The sequence below is a fragment of the Caloenas nicobarica genome, chromosome 14, assembly GCF_036013445.1.
Source record: "Caloenas nicobarica isolate bCalNic1 chromosome 14, bCalNic1.hap1, whole genome shotgun sequence".
NCBI lineage: Eukaryota > Metazoa > Chordata > Aves > Columbiformes > Columbidae > Caloenas > Caloenas nicobarica.
Window position 1 is genome coordinate 4,022,948 of NC_088258.1, and position 24,374 is coordinate 4,047,321.

The 24,374-nt window shown below is 46.4% G+C and overlaps 2 protein-coding genes across 4 annotated transcripts in view; both read right to left on the bottom strand.

Moving 5' to 3' along the window:
- Window positions 1-308: 308 nt before the first annotated feature.
- Window positions 309-9,410, bottom strand: AP5Z1 (adaptor related protein complex 5 subunit zeta 1). Of its 2 annotated transcripts, XM_065644812.1 has the most exons (17): window positions 9,315-9,410; window positions 9,073-9,210; window positions 8,294-8,480; window positions 7,746-7,890; window positions 6,408-6,520; window positions 5,740-5,908; window positions 5,265-5,405; window positions 4,851-4,888; window positions 4,609-4,771; window positions 4,159-4,337; window positions 3,517-3,659; window positions 2,539-2,688; window positions 2,205-2,316; window positions 1,715-1,812; window positions 1,416-1,548; window positions 1,022-1,236; window positions 309-720 (listed from the first exon to the last, which is right to left on the bottom strand). In XM_065644812.1, the coding sequence occupies exons 1-17, from the start codon at window positions 9,353-9,355 to the stop codon at window positions 450-452; spliced, it is 2,436 nt and encodes an 811-aa protein (XP_065500884.1). In that variant the 5' UTR covers window positions 9,356-9,410; the 3' UTR covers window positions 309-449. The 2 variants fall into 2 exon arrangements, with proteins under 2 accessions (XP_065500884.1, XP_065500885.1); XM_065644813.1 differs by lacking the exon at window positions 9,073-9,210 and having other exon boundaries at window positions 9,315-9,401.
- A 1,734-nt stretch (window positions 9,411-11,144) lies between these two features.
- FOXK1 (forkhead box K1) overlaps window positions 11,145-24,374 on the bottom strand; it is a 57,208-nt gene continuing 43,978 nt past the window's right edge. The window contains exons 8-9 of one of the 2 annotated variants that reach the window (XM_065644831.1): window positions 22,857-23,084; window positions 11,145-20,608 (exon numbers count right to left, since the gene is read on the bottom strand). In XM_065644831.1, coding sequence (XP_065500903.1) covers window positions 20,388-20,608; window positions 22,857-23,084 — 449 coding nt within the window. In that variant the 3' untranslated portion in view covers window positions 11,145-20,387. The remainder of the gene's footprint in view (window positions 20,609-22,856; window positions 23,085-24,374) is intronic. The other variant, XM_065644830.1, reaches the window with a different exon arrangement.

Here is a 24,374-nt window from a genome sequence, read left to right on the forward strand (position 1 = left end):
TTTCTGCACCTCACACGGGCTCATCTGCCGCAAGCAGGGATGCAATAAAAGAAGGACATGCATATCCAGGGCGTAGTGAGGGCAAAGGGGATGGAGAAACACATCACAGGAGGGGAGGGAAGAAGTATGTCTCCAAAGGGGCATGGCGTGCTGGGTATTAAAGCACGCACTCACCCTCCTGCCACATTCACAGAAATCCACTGGGATTTTCAATCCATACTGGCCAGGGAGAGATAAGCTTAGGAGGCAGAAAAGCAACAGGCACTACGAGACAGAAATACAAACAGCGCCAGACCAAAAGAGCAGCCTCAGCTCTACTTATTCCTCTTTTCTGTTTCATTCACAACAATTTGTTCCTCATTTCCAGTTCAGAGCAGGCCCTCAGCCTTCAGTGTCAGCAGTGTCCAAGAATTACCAGAGAGGCTGGAGCCCCTAGAAACCCTGTGTCCTCAGCCCGGCACAAAGCCAGGAGCTGGCTCTAGGAGACGGGTGACAATCCTCAGGGCAAAAGGGAGGGAGTCATTCACCTCCCTCTGAAACCGCGTACTGGCCACGTCTACAGGCAGTGTGAACACAAACTGAGCCACGCTTGGCATTTTCAGTAAGTTCATGAGCTCAGTTGCCCCAGTAAGGATGTCATCAAGGTCCTCCTTGCAGTAAACAGAGGTGACAGCAGGGCTCTGCACAAATGTCCTCATCTTGGACAGCAACACGGACACTCTGCAGGAGAGAAGAACACGGACATCAGCTGGCAGGACCCCACTTCAGCCTGTGTACTCTCTGTTGCTGGTGAACACCAGAGGCCACCCACCCCCTCCTGCTGATGCACAGAGCGTCAGTCAGCAGATGAATCCCACTTCCCCGAAATGTGCTCTTCCACAGCTTGCTTCCTCCAGCCTGTTTCAGTTTCAGGTTCCATCAGTTGGCATGCTTGATTATTTAACACCAGCAAACATCTGTGTTCGGACCCATGAGATCTGCATGTTTCAGCCTTTTGCCCTTCCCTGCCATCCCTCCTCACCTGGGGATCAGGTCCTGGCTGCGAGCTGCCAGCTTGGCCAGGGTGGCCATAAGGACACTGATGGCGCGGGGTGCATAGCTGGGCGTGCTGGCCAGCGGTTGGAGCCGGGTGATTTCGAACAGTGTGGCCTCTAGAGTCTCAAAGAATCGGTTGATCTGCTCCACAGTGCAGCGCTTGTCATAGGACAGAGACGTGTACTCTCCAATAGCCCAGACCTGAAGCAAAGGCAGATGTGCTCAGGGTAAACAGAAGGAAAGGGGATGGAATATTTTTTAGGGAATGACAAATCAGATTAGCCAATGCGAGGACAGAGGAGAGGAGGAAAGGGAAGGTGACCAACAGGTTGCACTGCAGTTGGAGCAATGTGTGGCAGAAGCAGGCAGGCCCTGCTTACCATGTGGGTGAAGATGGGCTCCTTGTTCTGGATGTTGCTGACTGTTGCTGTGAACTCCAGAATCTCCTTAGACACTTCCAGGATGAGTGCAGGGCGCAGCTTACAGAGCATCACCAGCTGTGAGCTCAGCACCCTGGAAGAGAGAGACGGGCAGAGCTCAGAGCAGGTGCAAGGTGGTCATGACCAAACCAAGAAGGTGCTGGCAGCACCCAGCCGCTGGCACAGTGGCCGTACACTCGCGATGTTTCTAGAAGGGCTGAAGGTGCAGCTCCCATTTTGCACTCTCCAAAAATGCTCACCTGTACACCTCATCTCTAAACGCTGGGATCTCATAGAGCTGGTCACTCCTCTGCAGCAGCAGCACCACCAGCTGGTTTATCAGCTGTTCATCTGCAAACTGAGAAACAAGCCCTTGCTTCAGCAACACCAGGGACTTCCAGCAGCCAAAACTCAAACTAACCAGCCGGGTGAGACGGCTGGCACAGAAACAGCCTGACCGAGCAGGCAGCAGTGCACAGAGCAGGTATCAGGTGCTCATTCAGCTCTCACCCACAGCTGGCTTAGAGCAGTGTGCAGCCTGACACTCCACCATGGAGCTTTTCTGCTTCTCCCGATTTAGCAGCCAGCTCAGTGCTGCTTCATGCCAGTATTAGGCTACCCCATGCTCCCCTCATGCACCCCCCTGTTGAAGATACGGTGTCTTAAAACTTTTGCTTCTATGACTGTTCTTCACATAACAGGAGACCCCCGCAGCATGACTGGGAGCCAAACTCCCCCAAGAGAGCCTACCTCTGCCACGCCCCTGAAAAAGAGCTCCAGTAGGACAGGAACAGTCTCCGCACACTGCACGACCCTTGGGCTGCTGGCCAGGGATCCCAGCAGCTGCCGAAGCAGAATCAGCCTGTGCGCAACAGAAAAGTTACTGTGGAAGGCTTGTTCCCTGCCTGCCCTCCCCTACCCCCCAAAAGTCCTTCAAGTGCTTGGCAGAGCTACTACAGGGGAGATGAAACCACCTCACCCCAGCTGAGAGCAGCTGTGCCTTTCCCAGTAACCCCAGTGCTGCCTCCCAGTGCTGGATGGCTGAACCAAACCCTTACAGCAGTCTCTTCCAGCAGCCTCCTACCTTTCCGGGGCATCCTCGGGAACAGAGTTGGTGCGGAGAAGATACCGGAACACGCTCGTGTAGAGAGGATGGTGAAAAGCTTCCAGACAAGTGGCTGGCATCACAGCTGGGTCGCAGGCAGCCCTCTCGGAGGTAGGAAGAGCAGCTGACCTAGCAGGAGGCACACACAGAATGTGCTGCGTGATGGGCATGGGCCAGGGCATAGCTGGAATCCTGAACAACGGAATAACTCTCTTTCCACTGAAACAGGGACCGCAGGTTGGTCTAACCCAGTCCCTCTGGAAGCCAGAGAACCAGGATGACAGTAATTATGAGCTCAGACCTCCTGGTCTCAGGCAGTAGTTGCAGAATTGCTTCTGTATCATTGCTGGGAAAGGGGAAAATGGAGCTCTGTATCCCTCAGTGACTGAAACCCACCAACATCTTGCCTCTAAGGTGACTCCCTTTCCTGAGAACTCCAGAAAGAGCTGCTAATGTCAGGGAAGACAAGGAAGAGCAGAGGTACGGCATAAAGAGCCAGTCCCTGTCCTACTCTATCTTTCTGGAGACTCACAGTTCCTAATGGCCTCAGGAAGGAACCTCTGCATGCCTCTGGGAGAACGAAGCCAGAAAAGAGGGGTAAGAGCAGGGAGGGAAGACCAGGTAGCCCACACCGTGCTGAGATGGCAGACACTCCAGCATGTGGCAACAGTTTGGAGCTGGATATGGAGAAGGGAAGGACAACAGCTCTCTGAGGCCCAAATAGAGTCTGGTACTAAAGTACAAGAGCTGGTCACCTTCTCTTCCCATGCACAGCACATCACTAAGAAAATCAGGCTGACATCTGCGCAGCTTTGTGCTAACCTGACTGTAGCAGATACCTCTTGCTCTGTGACAGCAGCAACCAGAGGGCAGCTGAGGCTCAGAGAAGCATGTACTAGGCTATGGTCAATGTCATGACCCTGATTAGCAAGCAAGAGGAAGAGTAGGGAGCGTTACCTCAGCTGGATGTCCAGAGCTGCAGTTAAACAGGGTAGGTCGAGCAACAAATGGAAGATCTCAATGGCTGTGCCTGCATCCAGCAGAAATGGGAGAAGGTCCACAAACTCAGAGATCAGGGGTGGGCTGTTCCACGCCAGGAACTGCAAGGAACAAGCACAAACTGCTGCACTATCCCTGCTACTCCACCATGCACCCAGACGACTCTCACACTGTGACCAAAAGGGATGGAAAAGGGAAAGTCACTTCTGAAAAGCAAAACCAGACAAGTCTGAGAGTTAGTTCAAAACCTGGGATGCTGCTGGAAGCTCAACACAGGCAGCTGGCAGCTGGTTCAGTGGCTGGAAAGCTGCAACTTAAAGTTTTCCAGAAACAAAGCGCTGTGTTCAATGCACTTCCCAAGCCACTGGCAGTAACACTAATGCAGACTCTTCTCTACCAGCAGTGCTAATCACATGCAGAATCCTCTTCCCTCTTCAAATACCTGCTTTTCTAACAGTCCTTCTTGCCTATGCTCTCCCTAGCACTGCCATGGAGGTACACGAAGGGCTCTAGGGTGCACTGGAAGGCAAACACAAGGTTCTGGGGCTCAGAAAGGAACGTGCAGCAGGCTCTGTCCTCTGCTGCTCCAGCAAGCTGTACCTTGAAGAGATTTGGGAAGCTCTGCCTGAATATGCTGGAGGTCTCAGTGAAGAGCTGGCTGTTTTCTTTGCAGAACTGGACAAATTCGAAGGCCAGTGATGGTTTGTGGAAAAGCTGAGCTGGGATATCAGTGAATAAGTGTTTGTAGATTGCTTCGGAGTCCACAGCTGCTGTTTTGCCTGGAAGAACACAGCACGTAGCTGAGCACAGCCCACCCAGCAGCCCTGCTAACACGGGCTCCAGGAGCTAAGCTAAATTTGGGTTATGTTTTTCTAAAGAGCACAGGACAGTCCAGCTCCTGGGTCTCCTGGAGTGGGATCACCCATTCCAGAGTACAGCCAAGGCTGAATTACCAACTCCGGCAGTGAGAAGACTGCCAGGACAAAAGGCTGTGCTGAGAGAGTAAGCAAGACAAGATCATGGAGAAGGAGGCGAGAGCTGATGACTTACTGTGGTTCAGGAAGAACTGGGCAATGGGTAGCAATGCCCTGGCATAAGTGGCATCCCCACAGATTCTGCTGTGTAGGATTTTCAGGAAGGAGACTGTGCGGTACACGTAGGAGCAGTCCTGTTTGCAGATGATGTCCATGATTGTCACTGCCTCAACGAGACACTGCAGGAGAGCAGAAAGCCAGATCAGAGCCAGGGAAGCCACAACTCCCAGAGCTTCAACTCCACCTCTGCGTACTTACAGCTTTCTGCAGATCTCCATCATCCTTCTTCAGGGGTCCTGCCACAGAAAGGAGTCCAAGTTAAACTCTAAGTCCAAACAGGAACATTAGGCCGTCAGTTTGAGCACTAACCCAGATTTTAGGACAGATGGGAACGCACTGATCCTGATTTCAGGCTAATGAGAACCAAGTTCCACAGTTCCCGCCCCGAAAATCAAGGATAGGAGCCAGAGCATGGCCATTGCCTCCAAATCCTTCCCAACACCCCAGCTCAGGGCTGGCCAATGATTTGCACCAGTAGCTGCAACTGGTCCCATGTCTAGAGCCTGACTGCACTCTAGAGACTGAGATCCCAGTCCAAAGCCACAGTGAACCAGAAACATGTTCAAGACCACCACCAAGAGGGCTCCAAGGAGGGTTCATGGCAAGACTCACGCCGGTTGCTCTGCTCAATAAGCCGCTGGCAGTACTCGAAGGCTTTCTCCCGCAGATGGTCCTTTGAGGAAAGCAGGCGACTAGACGTGGATGCAGTTGAGACCACGGACATAATAGACTTGTCCGTTCCCGAATTGTCACCTACAGAATAAAGGTTACCACGTATCAGCTCACATCGTGGGCAGCGTAACCCAGGCGCACTGCGAAGAAAAGGAGGCTGGGGAATAAGGGAGTGTTACAAGAACACTAAGGAGTTGCTGTTTCCTACCACCAGGCCTTTTTTTTCTCAGGGACCCATCAAATGAATAATTCATCATGGAAGGGTCAGTAAGGATCGGTCAGGAGGTTGCGTGAAATTTCTTCCCAAAGTTCCCCTGCTCCTAGTCCAAGAGCTCTGAACTCTTGCCCATATTCCTGCCACCTAATCATCTCAGAGCACACACCCCTCTTGGGTGTGAAGTCCTTCAGTTTGTACCTGAATTAGAGGTCTTCAAACCCTTGCCCCCATAGCAGAGCAGCCAATTTCGCAGCATGGAGAAGGCTTGAACATTGAGCCACTGGTCCTGTGTGTGGTACTGACCCACTGAGAGCACTGTGAAGAAGTCTGTGGCAATGGCGCCATCCACCTCTGTGACAGGGCCAGGCTGGGAGAAAAGATGCAGCAGGTCAGATCCCCAGGGAGAGGCTAAGTGAGAAGGCAAGAAAAACTCCACTCAGCCCATGAAGACAAGCAGCCCTCGTTTACATGTACTATGGGGCCTGCAGGGAGGCAGTTATCCAGAGCGAGAAAAGACAACTGTGTGGGATTCTTTTGCCCAGCTGAAACACCCCAAATGTTTCCCTTCCCTCTCATTTGAAATCAGCTTTTACTTTGAGGTCCATGGTCACCTAAAGACTTTCCTCTCAAACTACTTCATGGATCAAAGTTCTGGCTCTAGAGCAGAACTTCTACGTCTTGGAGCTATAAATCCCCCTGCTTTGATCTCCTACATGTCTTGGCCACTTACCCCACAAAAAGTGCCAAAGAACAGCAGCCCTTTTAGGTCACAATTTCCCAAAAGAAGCTGATTTTGTGAACCCAAAATGACAGGTAACTGATTAAAAAATGCCCCTGTGAGATGATCACAGCAACTCAGCACGCACCTGTCTGGTCCTGGGATAGGAGAAGAAGCCTCCAGAAGGTTGAGTGACTCCCTGCTGAATACTCGCGTACCTCAGCCAGTCAGCCATCTTTTTACTGACGACATTGGTCTGCTCTGTACGAGGGAAGTCACAGGTCAGTGCTAGACCAGGCAGAGAAACAAACTCTGAGGTGATGGTTTCAAACTAAAGGAGGAGAGATTCAGGATAGTCATGAGGAAGAAATTATTTACACTGAAGGTGGTGAGACCATTGGCACAGGTTGCCCCAGAGAGGTGGTGGATGCCCCATCCCTGGAGACATCCCAGGCCAGGCTGGACGGGGCTCTGAGCAACCTGAGCTGGTGAAGATGTCCCTGCTCATGGCGGGGGTGGGACTAGATGAGCTTGGAATGTCCCTTCAACTCAAACTATTCTATGATTCTACAATTCTCTGCAACACAGCCCTGCTGCCCCTCAGCTGCTGTGCTTTTCCTCTAGCCTAGATCACTGTCTGTCTGACACAGCAGTCAGCAAAGAAATGGTTTCCCCAAGGTGGATGCCCTCAACTCCTCCTCATATCACTTCAAAGTCCAGGATCGCTCACACCCATTTCAGAGCTCCCTGTCCTTTTCTCATTCCTAGGCCACTGGGTCCGTCTCATTATTGTTTTGCCTCTTTTCTCAGACAAAAAGTCAGGGAGCGAGTGCTAAGACCAAGGACTTCTGGTACCAGCTCAGTCCAGAGGTCCTTGTTCCTTTGTCTCCATCCACAGCTGCTGTTAGGAGGAAGGTGCAAAAACAGTGTCATATCTATTCAGGCAGTGACTGGCTGCAGCTCGACAGACATAAATCCCTCACAGAGAACAGGCAGAAGCCAAGGCAGGTGATCCTGCCTGCGCAGCCAGCCTGTATACCCTGGCCCAGGGTCCTCCCCAGAGCTTCTGCAGACTGCACGACAAACGTTGCAGGAAACTCCCAGAAACAGACTCTTGCTCACAACACAGCTCCTCCCCATTTTAAGCCTGGAATGCTCTCCTAGGTTTTACTCACTGCTGCCCATACAGTTCTGCCTCTCTTATGAAGCAATTCCACACTCCTGCTGCAACAGGAGACCTTAGCTAAGGCACATGTTACCATGATACAAATCCACACAGAACAGAGACCCTGGCCTCCAAAAGGGGCCAAAGCAGCTGAAGGCCCAGTCCCATTTTTGAGTGGTGGAATGTTCTCTCATCCAACAAGTTCACGTTCTTTTAACAACAGTTTCCAAGTCCTGCTCTGAGCCAAAGCCTTCAGAGAACCTTCTCATCACTACACAGATCCCAGCCAGATAGTAACCTCAGGCCTTCCTATATATTTACCTTCAGTTAGTGATTCTGGTGAAAGACTGATGACATTTGAGAGGACAGGAAGAAGGTACCGAGCACTCTGACCCTCAGGCAGTCTTCTTTCGAGCACTTTCACAATACGCTGCCCCACGGCAGATAGTTCAGCCTTCTTATTTCCCTTAAAAATAAAGCAGAGGTAAAGTTAGGAAAATCATCTACTAGTGCTAGAGACCAATACCATACAAACTATTCCATCAGGCATAACACCAATGTAAAACATAAAAAGCCTCACAGCACAGGCTATTTTAACGCATCTTAGAGAGATTTTCTGTAACGTGAATTCACAGATGCCAGGAGGGGAAGAATAAACATAACTCAAAACATAAACTAAGCATTAAAATGTTGCCATTTTTTCCTACACAGAGCAGAATAATTAAGTTCCTTAAACGAACATGGAAATGTTGCTTTTTCGGAGATACTTTCAATTGATTTTCACTTTCCTTGAGCTCAGCAAACAGGGAACAATCAGAGAGCAAATCCATCTCGACAAGGGAAGATTTCTGACTTGACGGGTCACTTACCTGAGCCAAAAGGACAGAGGATACCAGGCTCAAGAGCTTTGTATCTTGAATCTCATCACAGGAGAGGATCAGGTCATTGCAAGGCGACATCTCTCTCAGGATGGCAGCACATAACAGCTGAATCTGCTCAGGGCTCTTGGATGAACAGAGCACTTTCTGCAACAGTTCCACAAACTTGCCACCTAGCCTGCAAGAGTCACAGTAAAGCATCACTGCAAGGCAAGGACAGATTCAGAGATTTACTGCATATTCTGTATCTTGGGATGATCTCCCTTGACAATGACCCTGACTAATGCCATCTTATCGTCTCCACTTCTGAATTTCGCTCCTTAGCACAGCTCAGAAGTGGGTTCAGTGATGCAAATGCTCGTTAGTCTCACTGCAAAAGGAGACAGGCACCTTCCGCTTAGCAATGGGGGGAAAAAAGCAAAGAGGTGCTTTACATTTGTATCATAGAATGGTTTGGGTTGGAAGGGACCTTAAAGATCATCTCGTTCCACCCCCCTGCCATGGACAGGGACATTTTCCACCAGACCAGGTCACTCAAAGCCCCGTCCAACCTGGCCCTGAACCCTTTCAGGGATGGGGCATCCCCAGCTGCCCTGGGCAGCCTGTTCCAGGGCCTCACCGCCCCCGTGGGGAAGAATTTCATCTTTATATCTCATCTAAGTCTCCTCTCCTTCAGTTTAAAGCCATCGGCCCTTGTCCTATCGAGCTCAGTGTTTCCAAAACAGAGTGTTTTTCGAAAAGCACTAAACCGCTCTCCCCAGGGCACTCACCCGCGGGGGTACCTGCTGGCGGCCAGGGTGAGGTGCAGCCTCTGGAGCCCGCTCGCCGCCTCGGGGCTCCGCTCCGGGCCCTGCAGGGCGGCGGCGACGCGGGCGGCGAATCCGCGCAGCTCCTCGTCCCGGACCTCCCTGCGGGGGCAGCGGGTTAACCGCCGGTTCTCCTCCGGAAGCCCCGGGGCTGCACTCGCCACCCCGGGCCCGGCTCCCCGCTCAGCGCCCCAGCCCCCCGGTACCTCGCCTGCTTGAGGAAACTCTCGGCCGCCGCCGTGAACATGCCGGACGCTCCACGACTCTCCCCGTTGCGCCTCGGTGCGCGGCCAAAGCGGCCCCCCAGGGGCGGGCGGTCCGGCCGGGGTGGCTCCGGGGGGACGCGGCTGCTGCTGCACGAAGGTTCCGGCCGGGGCTGGTTGTGGTGAAACCAGGCCGGGAGGAGGCAAGAAGGGGAAATGGCAAAAATCCTCTCTCATGAATTATTTCGAGATGCTGCTGCTATTGTTCTCCACCTCGGGAGTCCGAGGTGAAGCTTGGCATGAAGGAGAACAGCTCTGGGGACTCAGACATCATGGCAAGACTTTGGGTTTTTAAGAGCGTGATGATAAAAAAAAAATGCCGTATTAGTCTTTCCTGCAACCTGTCCAAAAAAATGATGCTTTCCAAAAAGGGCAAGAGGTGTTAAAAACAGTTGCCCAGAAGGTGGTCTTCAGAGCTTCTAAAAGGTTAGAAAGGCATTAATTAACATCTCCCCATGAGAAACATCCCTCCCGACTGCTCATAAGCCCAAAAGTTCTCGCTGCCGCACTGAGCATCACCCCATGGGCAGGAAGCGATGTCATGAGGCTCGGCACTCTGCCCTCTGGTACTTCTCTGCCCTGTGCCCCCCAGCATTGAAGTTCATTAACAGTGTGCCTGGGCAATTAGCCAGCAGAGCAACAGCTCCCCTTTGCCATCCATCAGCCCAGTTACTGACAGCCGGAGCTGCTGCAGGAGCAAACACCAGCATTCAGGTTCCTCCCTGTGCAACCTTCTCCTTTGGCTGCGGCACAAGACACGGGGAGCCAAAGATACGAGAATTTTAAAAGATGGGGGAAAAAAAATGGAAAAAAAAAAAAAAAAAGAGGTTCTGGCTGCCTATCTTTCCTATACTGCGTACAATTTAATTATTTCTTTTTAAACATTAGTTAGTGAAATACAGCTAATTTACATCAACTGAGGTTTTACAAGATATTCCTATTCAATTTTGGAGCTCAGAATGACTTTGTTTAGTGAAAATAAACCCTGAACTTAAATTGTAGCTCTGTCAGGAGGAAAACTCTTACTGTAAGGCAGGTGGATAAAGAACTATTTTCTGACCTCATATGCTTAAATGAAACAATTATAATTTACAGTGAAATGCACTGAAATAATTTATCTTTCAAAATAACAATGTTTCACATCATGACAAAATGAAAGCTAGAACTGGAGGAATAGTTTAAAATCCCCAAGGGAAGCGTGATGCATCTCAAACACACACACATACAGATGTTCACTCTGTGAGTGAACATCTGCCCAAATAACTGACAAGGGATCAAAAAACAGGGTATCTGTGAACTCTGAAACAGTGCAAGGTGTCCAGACATTTACCTCCCTCCTACAGCATTTAATGAAAAGAATAAAAGGAAAAAACCCCCAAAACCTAAACCACTCTGTTCGTTCACATTGTGAGCAGGGTAGACTGTACAACAACCCCCCCGACAGGATAAAAAGTATTAATTATTAAGTCATGAATTCTATTATTAAATAAATGATTATTAATAGTTAAGTAATATTAATAAGTACTAATATTTATTAATAATCACTATTAATAATACTATTAATAATTATTGTTAATAATTTTATCCTGCTGGAAGGTTAAAAATCTGTCACTCAAAAGCAGCCAAGCAATTGCAGGGTATTTTCTCTTTCATATATAATTTTATTTCTGGTTATAGAAACAAATGCTAAGAGGAGAAGCAACATTCCCCAGCCACATACATCAAATTAAGGTAACAGAACAGTTAAAATAAATGAAAAAAAATAGTAGAAATTTAAAACTTTGTTATAGCTTTAAAATATTAACGTTCTCGATACATTAGAATCACATTCAGACCTCAAATCACTTAAAAAATATGTATGGCTCCATATTAAAAAAACCCAAAACAACAACAAAAAAACAAAACCAAAAACCACAAAACCACTGTATCTCATTTGATGTGGAAATGCAAGTCCTGCTCCTCAGACGCTTGGATTTGCCGTCTCCTCTGGCGAGCTCCAGGCCAGGAAGCGAAGCAGCGCTGCACCGTGACCAGGTAGAGAAGATGAGCTTCACATCCACTGCCCCAGATGGAGCGTTTCCCCCTTGGGATACACGCCTGCTTTTTAGAAAGCACTGATCACGAAAACAAGTCACAAAAAAAAAAAGTAAAATACTTTTGATGTCAGCTGTAAAAGAACCACAAAAACTGAAAACACCTGGCTGGAGGTGCCTTGTACAGGAAACACCAGGAACCGAAATGCAAGCATGGCTTTAGTTCCCCCATCCATCCCCATTTACAATAAGTGCCGAATTTAGGTGAAAGGGGTAAAGCTCCCCCAGATCTCTGCAGAAAAAAACACTTTTGTCGAGCCACTGAGGTATTCCAGGTCCTCATCTCACCACAGCCTTCCCCAAGGACGCAGCGGGGATTCAAACAGGCGGAACGGGGGGAGCCTCAGATTTCTTTCTTTTTTTTTTTTTTAAAGCAAATATTCAGAGTTGGATCTGAATTTCCAGCTTTACCATCAATTGCTCATACACAGCTTCTGATTTATCCCTAAACACCTTTTAACAGTCCTTTGGCTAACAGTCCTTTAGATAGCTACAGAATCCTAAAATGCTCTTATTTGGCTCTGCAGAGTTTGGCTGCCAGGCTGGACAAGGCCAGTCTCATCGCAGCATGAACTCAGAACCCAGGACAATATACGGCGTCATAAGATTTGTGTATTTTAAAGCCATTCTGTTTTCCATATCAGCATATTTGAATGAGTTTTTTTTTTTTAAACATTCTCTGCTTTCTTTTCCATTAAAACAAAAAGATCTTACAAACGACAATACTCTGGTTCCTTCCCTCCACCTCGAGTCCATTTGGGTGAGAAGGAAAAAAAAAAAAGGAAAGTGAGTTTAGGTTTACAGCAATTCATTTGCTACAGAGCCAACTTGCCTACATAGCAGCCTGTCCACCCCAAGGAACGGCACATAAATCAGCAGAACGTGAGGACGTTCTGCACCAGACTTTTAGCAGCAAAGCAGTGAAACAGAACGAAAATTCACTTTTTTTTTTTTTTTGCTCCATTTAAATCTCATTTTTCTTCCGCGAACAGACATTATTCCTCAACATTGCCCTTAGCTTTAACGAAGGCTGTTTCAGACTGCTTTAGGTGAAACTGAGGTGGGGTAGGACGAGGACAGAAAGGCCTAGATCACGGCAAAGGTGCATCACCCAACTTGGCAGCAGACATGAAGAAATAACTAAATACTAGGGGAAGGCTGGTTTTCACAAGGGCTGTTTTCTGCTGAGGAGGAAAGCTCTTTTCTTCCACTGCTCCTATTCTGGTTACGCTTCTTACCACTAATCCTCTCCTCCCTTAAGTATCAAAGCCCAACCACCGGACAGTGAGCAGAAACCGTGGTGAAGCATTCACCCAGGTCCTACAGAAAAAGGAATTTCTATCCCAAAAGAGCAGTTAGGGTTAGGAAGCCAAGTGTCACCTGCTTTTAAGATTCATTCTCAAAAGGCCCAAGCGGGTCAAAACACACACTTCTGCGAATTCAGTGATCCTTGTGGAGTTGAACCTTGACTGAAATGTGGCCAGTTTGGTAAAACTGACTCCCTGTGAGCGGGAACATTAGAAAAACTCTTATGCGTTTAAGGGGATATACACACCTCACACCTCATGAAGACACAGAAGTATCTTAAAAGGAGAATAATCCCACCACAGAGGAAAAGAAACTATTTTATATTGCCCCTGTGTTAGCTCAGCCACCTGACAGATGGACAAGGAGGAATTCCTCAACCTCATGGGCTCTCCATTCATTTCCTCTGTTAGAAATAAGGTCCTATTACTTACAGACCAGAACTCCCTGATACCGCATCTAGAGTTAATTTGAGCCGAGAAAGGTTTCCAGCTTTCTTTAGTGCCATTTGGGGGATTTTTCTTGCCAGAAAAGCAGCACGGACCAGGGTTGTGGAAAGCACGACCAAGGCAGAAGCAAGGAAAGTACCAAGTCACCTCTTCTGCTCTGCGAGAGGAAGGAAAACAATCAAAATAAAGCTGCTTCTACCAGCTGCCCATATTTGTTAAAAATACGGGTACATCGCTCTTTAGAATCAGTGCCTGGTGCAGGAATTTACCAACACACTGTATAAAAGTCTGTGTAAAGTACCTTTTAAGAGAAGGAAATAGTCATGGACCATTTATATATCTATATTTACACACGCACTCACACACACATTAATAAATATAAAATTTATGTTTACACAGATCTAATTTAATATTCTCTGAAAAAAAACATATTTAAAGAGTTTTTCTTCCTTAGCTGCCACTCGTGAATTGTCAATTGTTTCTTCTGCCTTGAGAGCGAAGGGGTAGACTTGGCACAACTACCCTCAGGCTCTGAAACTTAAAGTGACACGTAAGGAGAGGACCAGCCATACATTCCGAAGGGTTTTAATTCAGTGTTGATAAATTGAAAAGGTATCAAAAGAATTTTCCGAACATATAAATACAAAGGTTAAAAGTCGATTAAAAATTTGGAATTTAAACACAGTGCTCCAAGAAAAGCGAGTATTTTTCAAAATGTCTTGCTCAGGCCAAAGTAAAACGCTCACTGTGGTTATTACTGCCCTGTGAAAGACAACCTAAGAGAGAAAGCCCACCATCACAGCTAGGCATTTTGCACTGATTATTATAGATGCATATATCCACACCTACATGCGCAAACACATGCGTGCTGTCCTGCAAATAACCCACCTAGCAGAGAGAGAGAGAGAGAGAGAGTTTGCTGAGCTATTATAACTAATCAGAGGGAGGTTGGTCCAGCCAAAGTCACAGCTACGGTTTGGTCAGGTCCAGATCGAAATGCAAGGCGGCATCACTTCCCACTCCCATCAGTTCCAGCAACCCCGATGACCTTGTAGTGTAACTGTTTTCTGCAGCACAGCTGGCTCCACTGTCAGCTACACTTCCCAACAGTAGTGTTTGCTATAGTAGTAGTAGTAGCAGCTTTGGCATAATTTTTCACCCAGAAGGAAACAAGAAGTTACATGACTGACCAATCTGTTGGATAACTGCAACCAAACGCACAGATTCTCACCAGATGCAGACCTTCAAGCAATGGCATTCAATTAGGAGCTGGATTAAAGGACTCTGGAGCTGACAGAAACAACTACAAACCGAGGGGAAAAGCTGTGATGGGGAGCAGAAACAGGAGCTGCCCAAGAGACTGGCTGGCAGCATCTGCAAACTCAAAAGCTCAGTGTGCAGAAAAAGCAAAATGATGAAGCTAGTCATGGTCCTTTGGAGGTTTGTTTCTAATGCCCAACTTAACTAGCAGCAGCACTTAAAAACCTGAAAGATTTTGCATCAAGGAGGAAATTCAAGCTAAGCTCCACATTGGATCAAAACTATCATTCAAGAAGGTAAAGCACAGGTGTTTTTAAAAGTGATCAGGATCCTTCAGCAGTGCCTCCTGTTCAAAAAGCTACAAGCCCAATCTGGCACGCTTCCTTGGAAGAGAGGGATGAGACTGTTGCATGCGTACAAATGCAATCCAGAGCGTTTCTAGTTCCTTTCGTGACTCTTGGTTCTCACACTATACTCAGCAGCTGAGGGTGAGCCAGCCGTGCATCTCACAGCAAAGCAGGCCAAACAAGTACTGGGCTGTACTTGCAAAAGGTCATAGGAAAGCGATTCTTCTTCCACTCCGTCCAGCATTTGTTAGCCTGCATCTAGAGCACTGTCTCTGGTTTTGGGCTCCCCAGTATAAGACAGACAGAGACCTGTGGCAATTCCACCTGATACCCTGAGGGCTTGAGCACATGATGTACAAGAAGAGATCAAGACAACCAGGTTGGTTCAGCCTTAAGGGGAAAAAAAAAAAAAAAGGCAAAGGAGGAAAAAAACCTCTTAGTGGTGTCTTCAACTACATGTTCGAAAGATGCAGAGGAGGCAGAGCGAGGCTCTTCTCACAGGTGTGACATGACACCACAAAAGACAATGAACACATGCAGCTGTGTGGGAAATACTTCTCAGATAGGAGAGAAAAGTTTTCACCTTGTGGGTGGTCAGAGTGGAACAGGGACCAGAGTTTTGTGGAGCCTCCACCTTTGGAGACATTAAAAACGCAGCTGGGCAAGGACATGGCAACATGATCCCTTTGGACCTGCTCTGAGGAAGAGGTGGTAGCAGAGACCTCCAAAAGCCTGGGTTCTTTCAACCCAAATTATTCTACATCTCTACACAGCTACAACTGGCTAATGGCAGAGACAGACAGATTTGACCTTCCCTAATACTGCAGTTTTATGTGATCTATGTTTATCAGTGATAAACTATGACTTATAACTCATAGTTTAAACCTGAGAAACAAAGATGGAACAACCAACCAGTTGGAATTTAATCCTTCAATACAATCGGCTTGAAGACGCAGCTTTTGATCCTCTATAGAAAGATACAGAACTATTGCTAAATTAAATCCTTGTCATCCAAGATCCCCAAACCTCAGTTTCTCCTTTTACTCTGTGTTTTGACATTCACCTATATGCTAGTGCACATCAGAATGATACCAGATACCTCACTGGGAAACCTCCTTGCTAACACAGACGAAAGGTTCAATTCAACATCCCCAGTGGTCAGTGCAAGGCATTCCACACCACGCGGTATGAAAGCTCAGGTCAGATGCTCTCACTTGCTTAGATACAGGTCCCTCGCTTTCTGTGCTTCAAGTTTTATTCTACTGTTGGCATTTCCCTACTGAAAAAGGGGGAAAAAATGTGGAAGTTAACTCTGAATGACAGTTCTAAGTCAGTACACAAGACAGATGCCTACAATACACAAAATCCAGTTTCCTCCCCTCCCAAACCTGACACTAGACCAGAACACTGACTGCAGAAGCACTGTAAAGGCTTCAGCTGTTATTTAACTAGTTCTTTCCTCTTCCAAAGCTTTAACGTGTCTCTGAAAACACTTTACTGAATACGTTGCGCCCAACAGTAACATGCCTACAAGACAGCATGAAAATTAAATACAGGGCGACAAAATTGACCTTTCTCAATCTGCTCTGGAGCCCCAAGTATCCCACAGGTATCGTCGTCCTCGAGTCCTTGGGCAAAACTTCATGCAAGATGCTGTTCCTGTCAGTGGATAAAAATGACTGGATATGCTACAGGGGACAGTGTTAATGGTCTGGGGGAGGGAGGAATATGGGGAAAAAAAGGAGTTGAAAAGAATATATGAGCTAATCACAAACTTTAATTCTGTGCTCAGCACCGTGCTATCACTAAATCAGATTAAACTGATCTCACTGTAAAAAGCTTCCTGTATCACAAGAGTCAAGGTCAAGACAAAACAATAACTATGGAATTCCAGTGGAAAAAAAAACCAACCAACGGACCCAACAAGAACTGCATTCAGCTTTTGCAACCTGAGACAACAAGAGTTGCTATAAACTGACCACTATCAAAGGCAATGACAAAAACTAATTTGACTAAGATGGAGAGCAGGGCGGGGAGGAGAGAGAGGAAAAAAAAAAAAAAATCAATAGGGGGTGGTGAACAGTGAATTCACAGATAAGTCAGTTTTAAAGTTTTCCCAGGTCTAACTTCTATCAGGTTAAATATGAAACACAGCTAGACTTTCGTTACAGACAGCAGAAGATGCAGTGAAGCCCCCTACTCCTCTCCCCCTCAAACCTCCCTCAGTTAATAAAATTGAGGACGAGATGCAACTTTTTAGACAAAAACAAGTTAGGTGATCCATTTTAAAAGAATCCAAGCACTGCATGTAACCAGCAAAGTAATGTTTTCTTTCTAGTTGAAGGCTTAATTCTACCATCACATTAATTTTCATTCCTCTGCAGTGCTCAAAACAAAGTCTGGGGAGGCAGGACTGATATGTAAAAAGAGCGATACTGTCTTCCAGACTGAGAGCATGTCAAAAGAATTAATCTGGAGGCCTGAAACAAGATGTCCCTAACTCATGTGTTCCAGATAAGGGCTACATTTTTCCACAGCTCTCTACAGGATTTAGTAAGAAGTTATTTTGCCTAGTATCAGGCAACGATATAGGCAACGTTTAGGCAAACCTATTAAAAATATATTGTCAAGTGGCACGGCTGCTTCCTCCAGTAGCAGGGGGATGCAGCAGACTCATAAAGCAAAAATCCTCCGATAGGATGAGCTGAGAAGTTCCAGACACCTCAAGCAGAAGGGGTCAACAGATCAAAGATACTTGCTTATCCCTCAACCAGCAGGCATTGTGAGCCACAAAAGGAAGAGTGAGAAAGTATTATTCTGTTCTAAATACTGAGGAGGCAGATCTATACACGCAATCTGAGGACAGACTTTCAAGAGGTATCAATAAAGCAGCAGCTGGTGTATGAAAACACCGCGATTCAGGTGATGTCACTCTATGGTGCTGGACCAGTTAACAGAAGTTTAGGGCCTAGTTATTTAGACTTTCCGAGAGAAAAAGCAACCGTAAAGAAAAAAAATCGACAGAACTTTAGCAGCTTGATGTTCTGAACAGTACTCTGTTGGTTGCCCATCTTGCGCTGACTCACTCGACGTACTGGAAACCCAAAGACGACTCTGCTCCAGGAGAGCTCCCGGCCTCAGGGCTGTTTGAGGGCTGTGCCTCTATCTAAACCAGCACTCACCCAACAGTAATGATTCATCACAAACTATGCTGCACTATCACTTGTGCGTTCTTCCTTGAAGTCCGTTTTATTGAATTCTGGCTCTGAAAAGGCTACAGAAAACAGAGCTAATCCAGGTGCTCTTCAGCCTTCCTAGCAGGAAAAGTGACAGTGGGAGGCTGGCCTGCTTCAATTTGTGGTTTGTAACAATCCTCCTTCACAAAATCAGTTCAAAAATACTAAAATCCAACCTAATAACTTGTCACTAAAGGCACACACCTCAACGATGAAAGCCTAGCTGTAGATAAATGAACTGTCCTGAACACTTTGTGTGCCTCTCGCTGCAGAGTCTAACTGCAAATCACGAGACCAAGAAATTCTTCTCTCAGAAGTATTTCTCGCGAAACGATCGGCTTGAGAATAAAACACGGCTGAGTTTTATTCAAGCGGTGAGACTTGGCTGTTGAACAGGGTTTGGCAAAGAGAAAGGAAACCTAGAAGGGAAGGAGTGATGCCAGCTGTTACCTTGCGGATTTCCTCCCCCACCCCAAATTCCAGCAGATGTTGAACAGTTGTGCCTGACCCCTAAACTCCACAGACATAACGACAGTATCATTCACTGCACATTGGGGAAATCTTTTTGCAACATATTTATGCAGTGGGCTTGCCTCTCTGCTCTGCAAAAGCATTGTCAAACTGTACAACTGTAACCAGACAATAAATCAGTAGAGGTTGGGGGATAACCTACCAGAGACATAGTCCATTCCTGTTAAGTCTTTTGCCATTACCAAAGCCGTAACATTTTCTAAATTAAAAGCTCTCTGCTGTGCTGCCAGAAGATGTTAGCCAAGGGGATCACAAACAGGCATAAAACCAAAAGGGTTAGCTGGAGGCTACACAGGGGTCGATTTTATTTTTTTGCCAGTCACAAGGTGTCACACACACCTACTGCTCCACGAGGCTGAAGTGACTCAAATCCACTTCACTCGTAAGATGTACTTGTAGTACCGGAAGAGCCTGGAATTTAGATCAAATAAAAGCCTCCTCCTACTGGCCAACCCCAGTGGTCCCCAAGGGAGAAGAGATGGGAGAGGGAGCCAGGCAATGAGAAGAAACCTCCACATTCCTTTTGTAAAACCTGTTTAAGACCCCCAGTGACTTTCACCACATGTGCTCTTTTGCCTTGGTCTCTCCACACGTACAGAATTTGTATTAAACACCGTATGAACTCTGCTGCCTCTCACTCCAGCTCTCAGGAGCTGTGCTGCGAGCCGCGGCGCAGGGTCAGTGACAACTCCCACCCAGCCCTGGCCTCCTGACCACCATCCATCTAGTCAAGGACCCCAATCCCAACGGGAGGCGACGGCAGATCGCTTTAGTGCAGAAGACCAACCAATATTTTCTTGAGTTGACAAGAGACAGTGGCAATGTCTTCACCTACAGTGCTATTTTGAACAAAACCTGTTGCTCCAGCACAGGATGCAATCAATTGAACGCACACAGAACCTTTTGGAGACACCCATCCCAATGTGATCCTCAGATACTTCGGCTGTTGTCCAGAGCAAGTGATGAATAATTGTAAGAAATCATTCAAGGTACAAAACCCTTTGTTTTTAATATCTTTACAGGAACCAAATTAATACAGTTCCTCTGTCATCTTATTCTCCCTCAGAGGGAATGGAGAGAAATTGCATCTGGAAATCCAGGTGGTTGAGCCCTGTAACTCTTCCTCCTGAATCCCCACATAAATAAACATTCGTTCATATCCAGAATTTTTCTGTTTTGGTTTTTTTTTTTTTTTTTAAAAAATCATTTGCCTTTTTCTTTAAGCTTGGTACCATGTTTCTTTAATGCTGTTTTTGTGAGATACTGCACCCGTCTTTCAGCATTTGATTGCCTTAGGTGGCCTTTTTAAAACGGTCCTATGGTTCAAAGCTCTGAGAAGTACAGTATTAAGGCATAGAAAACGAGGAGTTTTCTTTCCAGGGAGCAGATTGTATTTGTGTTACATTCCTTTAGATGCTGAACTGCAAATCCCATCCCCTTGGAGCCAAAAGGGGAAAAGACAGTTAAAAAATATATCCCAGCAGTCATACAATCGGTTGTCTGTATGTTTTTTGAATCTTATTAAAAAAAAAAAAAAAAGGAAAATGTATCCCATAGGTAAAGACAGAACAGAGTTCCAGGTATGGGTTCTTGGGAGGGGTTTTCCATTCTTTTTGGCACCTTGTGATTCTAACAGCTGTCGACCTCCCAGTTAAAAATCTGACTTTAAAAAGGGCTCATTATTCGCTATGTTTTGAACTGTTACAGTTGTGGTTTGTTTTCTTTGAAAGCTGCTTCAGGGGCTGCTGCCATCCCATGCCCACCCCATATCACTTCAGCTCCTCCCACCGGTTCTTCATTCACTGGTGGCCTGTCCTTGTGGCACCGTAGATGTGATGACTCCAGTTTGGGCTGGGACTGCTCCGCTGGACTCTTCTATCCGGGGTCTTTTGACTTCGGGTTCGCTGGAAGAGGCTGTTGCTGGTTCTTCGGTCCCGGTCTCACACACCCGGCTGACTACGACAGGAGTGGACGAGCTGGCCTGGGCTGCAAGAAGCTGCAATGGATTTGCAAGAGCTGGGAAAAGGACGAGAGAAAGAATGAGAATTAATGTGATGAAGCACCACAAGTGTTTGCTATTCCAGAAGACAAGAAAACAAAACACCACAGACAAATGCGACAGCTGGCACATATTCAAGTGCTGTTTTCAAGTTGATTTTGTAAGGTTTGCTAGCCTTGTCTCTCTCCCCTCAATTTCAGCCTTGTGCAAGTTTATCAAACTGGTAATAACCCCTTTCACAGAAGAACTTTTTTCTTCCTACCCATTGTCAAACAAGGCATTGCCAGCTAAGTGTTCATCTCCAGATGTTCAAATTACATCCCCTGTTAATATTACAGCACACCTCCTCTTTGAGAGGTAATTCTCTGGCCACCTACAATCAGAACTTCTTGCAAGCAACAACATCCGTGTGCTGTGCCTTCAGTTTAGAGAGCTCTCTTTAGCCCTGCCTGCACAGTGAGAACAGCCAGTCTGTTGGGAAACCAGATTACAATCCAAATATTGAGTGTACTGACATCTCATTTGTAAAAAGGGGCAGGGAAAAAAGCTTACCCCAGACAACCAAATGCATTCCCATCAGAACCTGGATCAGAATGTAGGAATTTCTGGCTCCCAATCTTGTATTCTAGTACTGACAAAAGCTCTCTCCCTCCCATTAATAAAAGTGGCGAGATAAAAGACAATTTAAGTAGCAACCCTCCGTAAAAATGTCTACAATTCCTAGTTCCAGACAGAGAATGTGCTTACACACTGGCTTTGGCACACAACACTGCCTGGAAAACAAAACACATTCAGTTTTTGGACTCTGCATCAATCGGAGAGGCAGCCGAAGGGGACTCAGGAGACAGGACATCCTCTGCCCTCCAGACTGATTTGCAAGGGATGGAACGACAGAACATTAGTGGTGTGTTCACTGCTAAACGCATCAAAAAAGAAGCCTTAGGATAAATAAACAAAGAAAGCAGAACAAAGGCCCTCAAAGCCCAGCAACTTCCACCAAGGCATGGGAAGGAGCCTGTAGAGTATCAAAAAGGATAAAGGTATAAAACAAGGCAAGGACAAGGGCAGTCACCAGTTACAGTTCAGAGACCTAGAGAACCTCAACCATGCAGTTGAAGAGAAGTTAACTTCGTTCAGCCAAGAGTCAAGAGACTCAGACTTTGTTTTGTGAACCAGAAAATTCACTACCACTTACAAAAAAACCCAGATGCAACTGGAATATTTTCCAGTTTGATAAGAGAGCTAGAAAAATTTTGGTGAGATTAGAATACCTGAACATAAAAATGTTAAATAAAAAACTGTCTGATTCTACGTTAGACAAACACTGCTGCTGGGCAGCAGCAACTCCATCTATCTGATCTATTTAATATCTGAACATCCCACTTGCATAAAAACCTTATCACTATCAAGATTCTTGCAAATCAGGTGACACTGCACATAGACATGGTAGAAAATTTTGTAGAAAATTCCTGCTTTGCTTCATGAAAGCCAACAAAATCCTACCAGTGCCCTTCATTTCAAAGTCCCTGTAAGCAGCACCCTGGGACAGCAGAGGTGCTTAGCATCTCATTGAAAAGGGCAGTAAGAAACCTGCATTTACCATCCCCAGTCATCGTCCTTAACTGGACAAAACCAGCGGTGCTGACCAAGCAACAAGAGGAGGCTGCCAAGATGTAGCTAGTATGGGATTTTAAAAATCAGGCTTGACAAATGATTACAACACATCCTGTATATAAAACATCCTGCATCCATTCACCTGATGAAATAGATCTTATTTCTCTCAGGCTCTAAAACTTTAAGATGGGAAAGTAAGTTATTTTCTTAATCCTCTGTGGAGTCATATTTTAGAAGATGTAAAGAGCACCACGGAAATATTGTTTGGCATGCTGAAAGCAAAGGCTGTTTGTCAGAAGAAAACAGATGAAAACAGGCTCTACACAAGAATCACTAACACTTTCAACAACTAAACCTCAAAAGGTAGAGAGTGTAAGTAGTAATAAATGCATAGCCAAGGACAAAGGAAAGACACTGGACTTTTCAGAGGCAATGGTAGATGGCAAAACTATTCCACTGGAGCACAGGTAGACAGAAAGATATCTAGCACTGACATTTACAGCTACAGATGCTGAAGAAGTGACAACCGTTGGAATCAGACACAGGGAATAACTTGTATAGCTAAGAAGAGAAAACCCTTACAGCTTTACAATCTAACTGCTAAGTTCAGAGAGCGATCAAGCACCAGAGAGGGATGGAAACGGAGCGTACCATAAGCACTGCCGGCGATGCTGTTGGTGGGGACAGCGTGTTTCCCGTTCTGGGTGACTGCTCGCACGGGGAGCTGGTGCTGCCCGATGGCCACCGGAGCTGCCTGCTGCAGGATGGTGACTGTCTGTCCTGGAACACCCTGCGCCATTTGACTGGCGACTGTCTGAATGACACGGCTGGCTGTAGGTATCGTGGCAAACGCAATCGTTGGCTTTTCATCCATGCCTGCTTAAGAGTAGAACAGACGACAACGGTTTACCATCCTGGCTTAGGAGCAGGCTTTATTCTCATTAACGTGATAAACACCCCAGGCTTACAAGTGTGAAAATACCTCAGCACCACAAAGTCACTTGCCTTTGACATGTCCTACAAGGTTTACAGAGTGGGAACAGAAATCATGGCTTCTCAAGCTGAGGCAGCTTAATCACAAAAGTAATATATTTGGGCTCCACGGAGCTGTGAATATTCTCAGAGGCCTAATACTGTATGAAGTGCCTGGAACTTTTTAGGCAGGATCAGACTCCACACACACACACAGTTTCTGCAGGCTGATTCATACAGTGGAGTCAGCTCTTAGTAGGTAATGGTTTAATGGTTCACTCATCCTGCTCATTAGGGGAAGAACACTGCCGTCAGGGATGTAAGAATAGGGAAAATCAGTCCCTCCGAAATGCTTATTTTGAAGCACATCAGAAGGTACAGGATGAATATTGGAAAACACTAAAATATTCTCTATTGCACATAAACTCTATCAATACTAAGAACATTTTTCTTACACCACAAACTACTCAGGAAAAAAAAAAAAGATTATAAACTTGACCCTTTGTCCTAAAAAAAGCCCATCTCCCTCAGTGGCACGTTCTAGCTGTGATATGGACAGCAGTCACTGCAAATCTCATAGCTTACTTTCTAATTACAGGCAAATTGGCCTGACTCTGAATACCACACAGCAGGAGAAGGCATTCGCATCTTAAACAATGCCTGAAGCCAAAAGTCTGCAACAGCTTGCTGTCAGGCCCACACGTAGGTTGATTTAAAAGGAGGTCCTCCCACAATTGCAAGCTTCTGCCAGCTATGGAAATACAGGGAGAAACCGTGAGGGAGGAAAAAAATTAAAGAAAAAATTAAAAAGAGGGCTGAATTCCTCAATAGAAATAGGTGGTTGAGGGCTCTCAAACAGTAATCTCACTTCCCATGATAAATAAGGGTCAATTAAGCAGGTTGGTAACAGCTACAGGACAGGCTTCCTCTGGACACATGGGAGAGGAAAGTCACTCTGCTCTTTCAGGAGCTCTTTGGGTCTCAAAGCAGAGAAGGAAGGCAGGAAAAACTCAGTAGTTCTGTAGGAAGAAAAGACTTCTCCCATTTTAACATAAAAAAAAAAAGGAGTGAGACATAAGCACTGAGATGAGGCCTTGCAGAGGCAGGTTGATGGGAAGAGGAAAGGCAGGAAAGCTGGGAGGCTAGGAGGGAAAAATGGAGCAACCAGGAAAAACAAAGGTAGAGACTAGAAAAGGG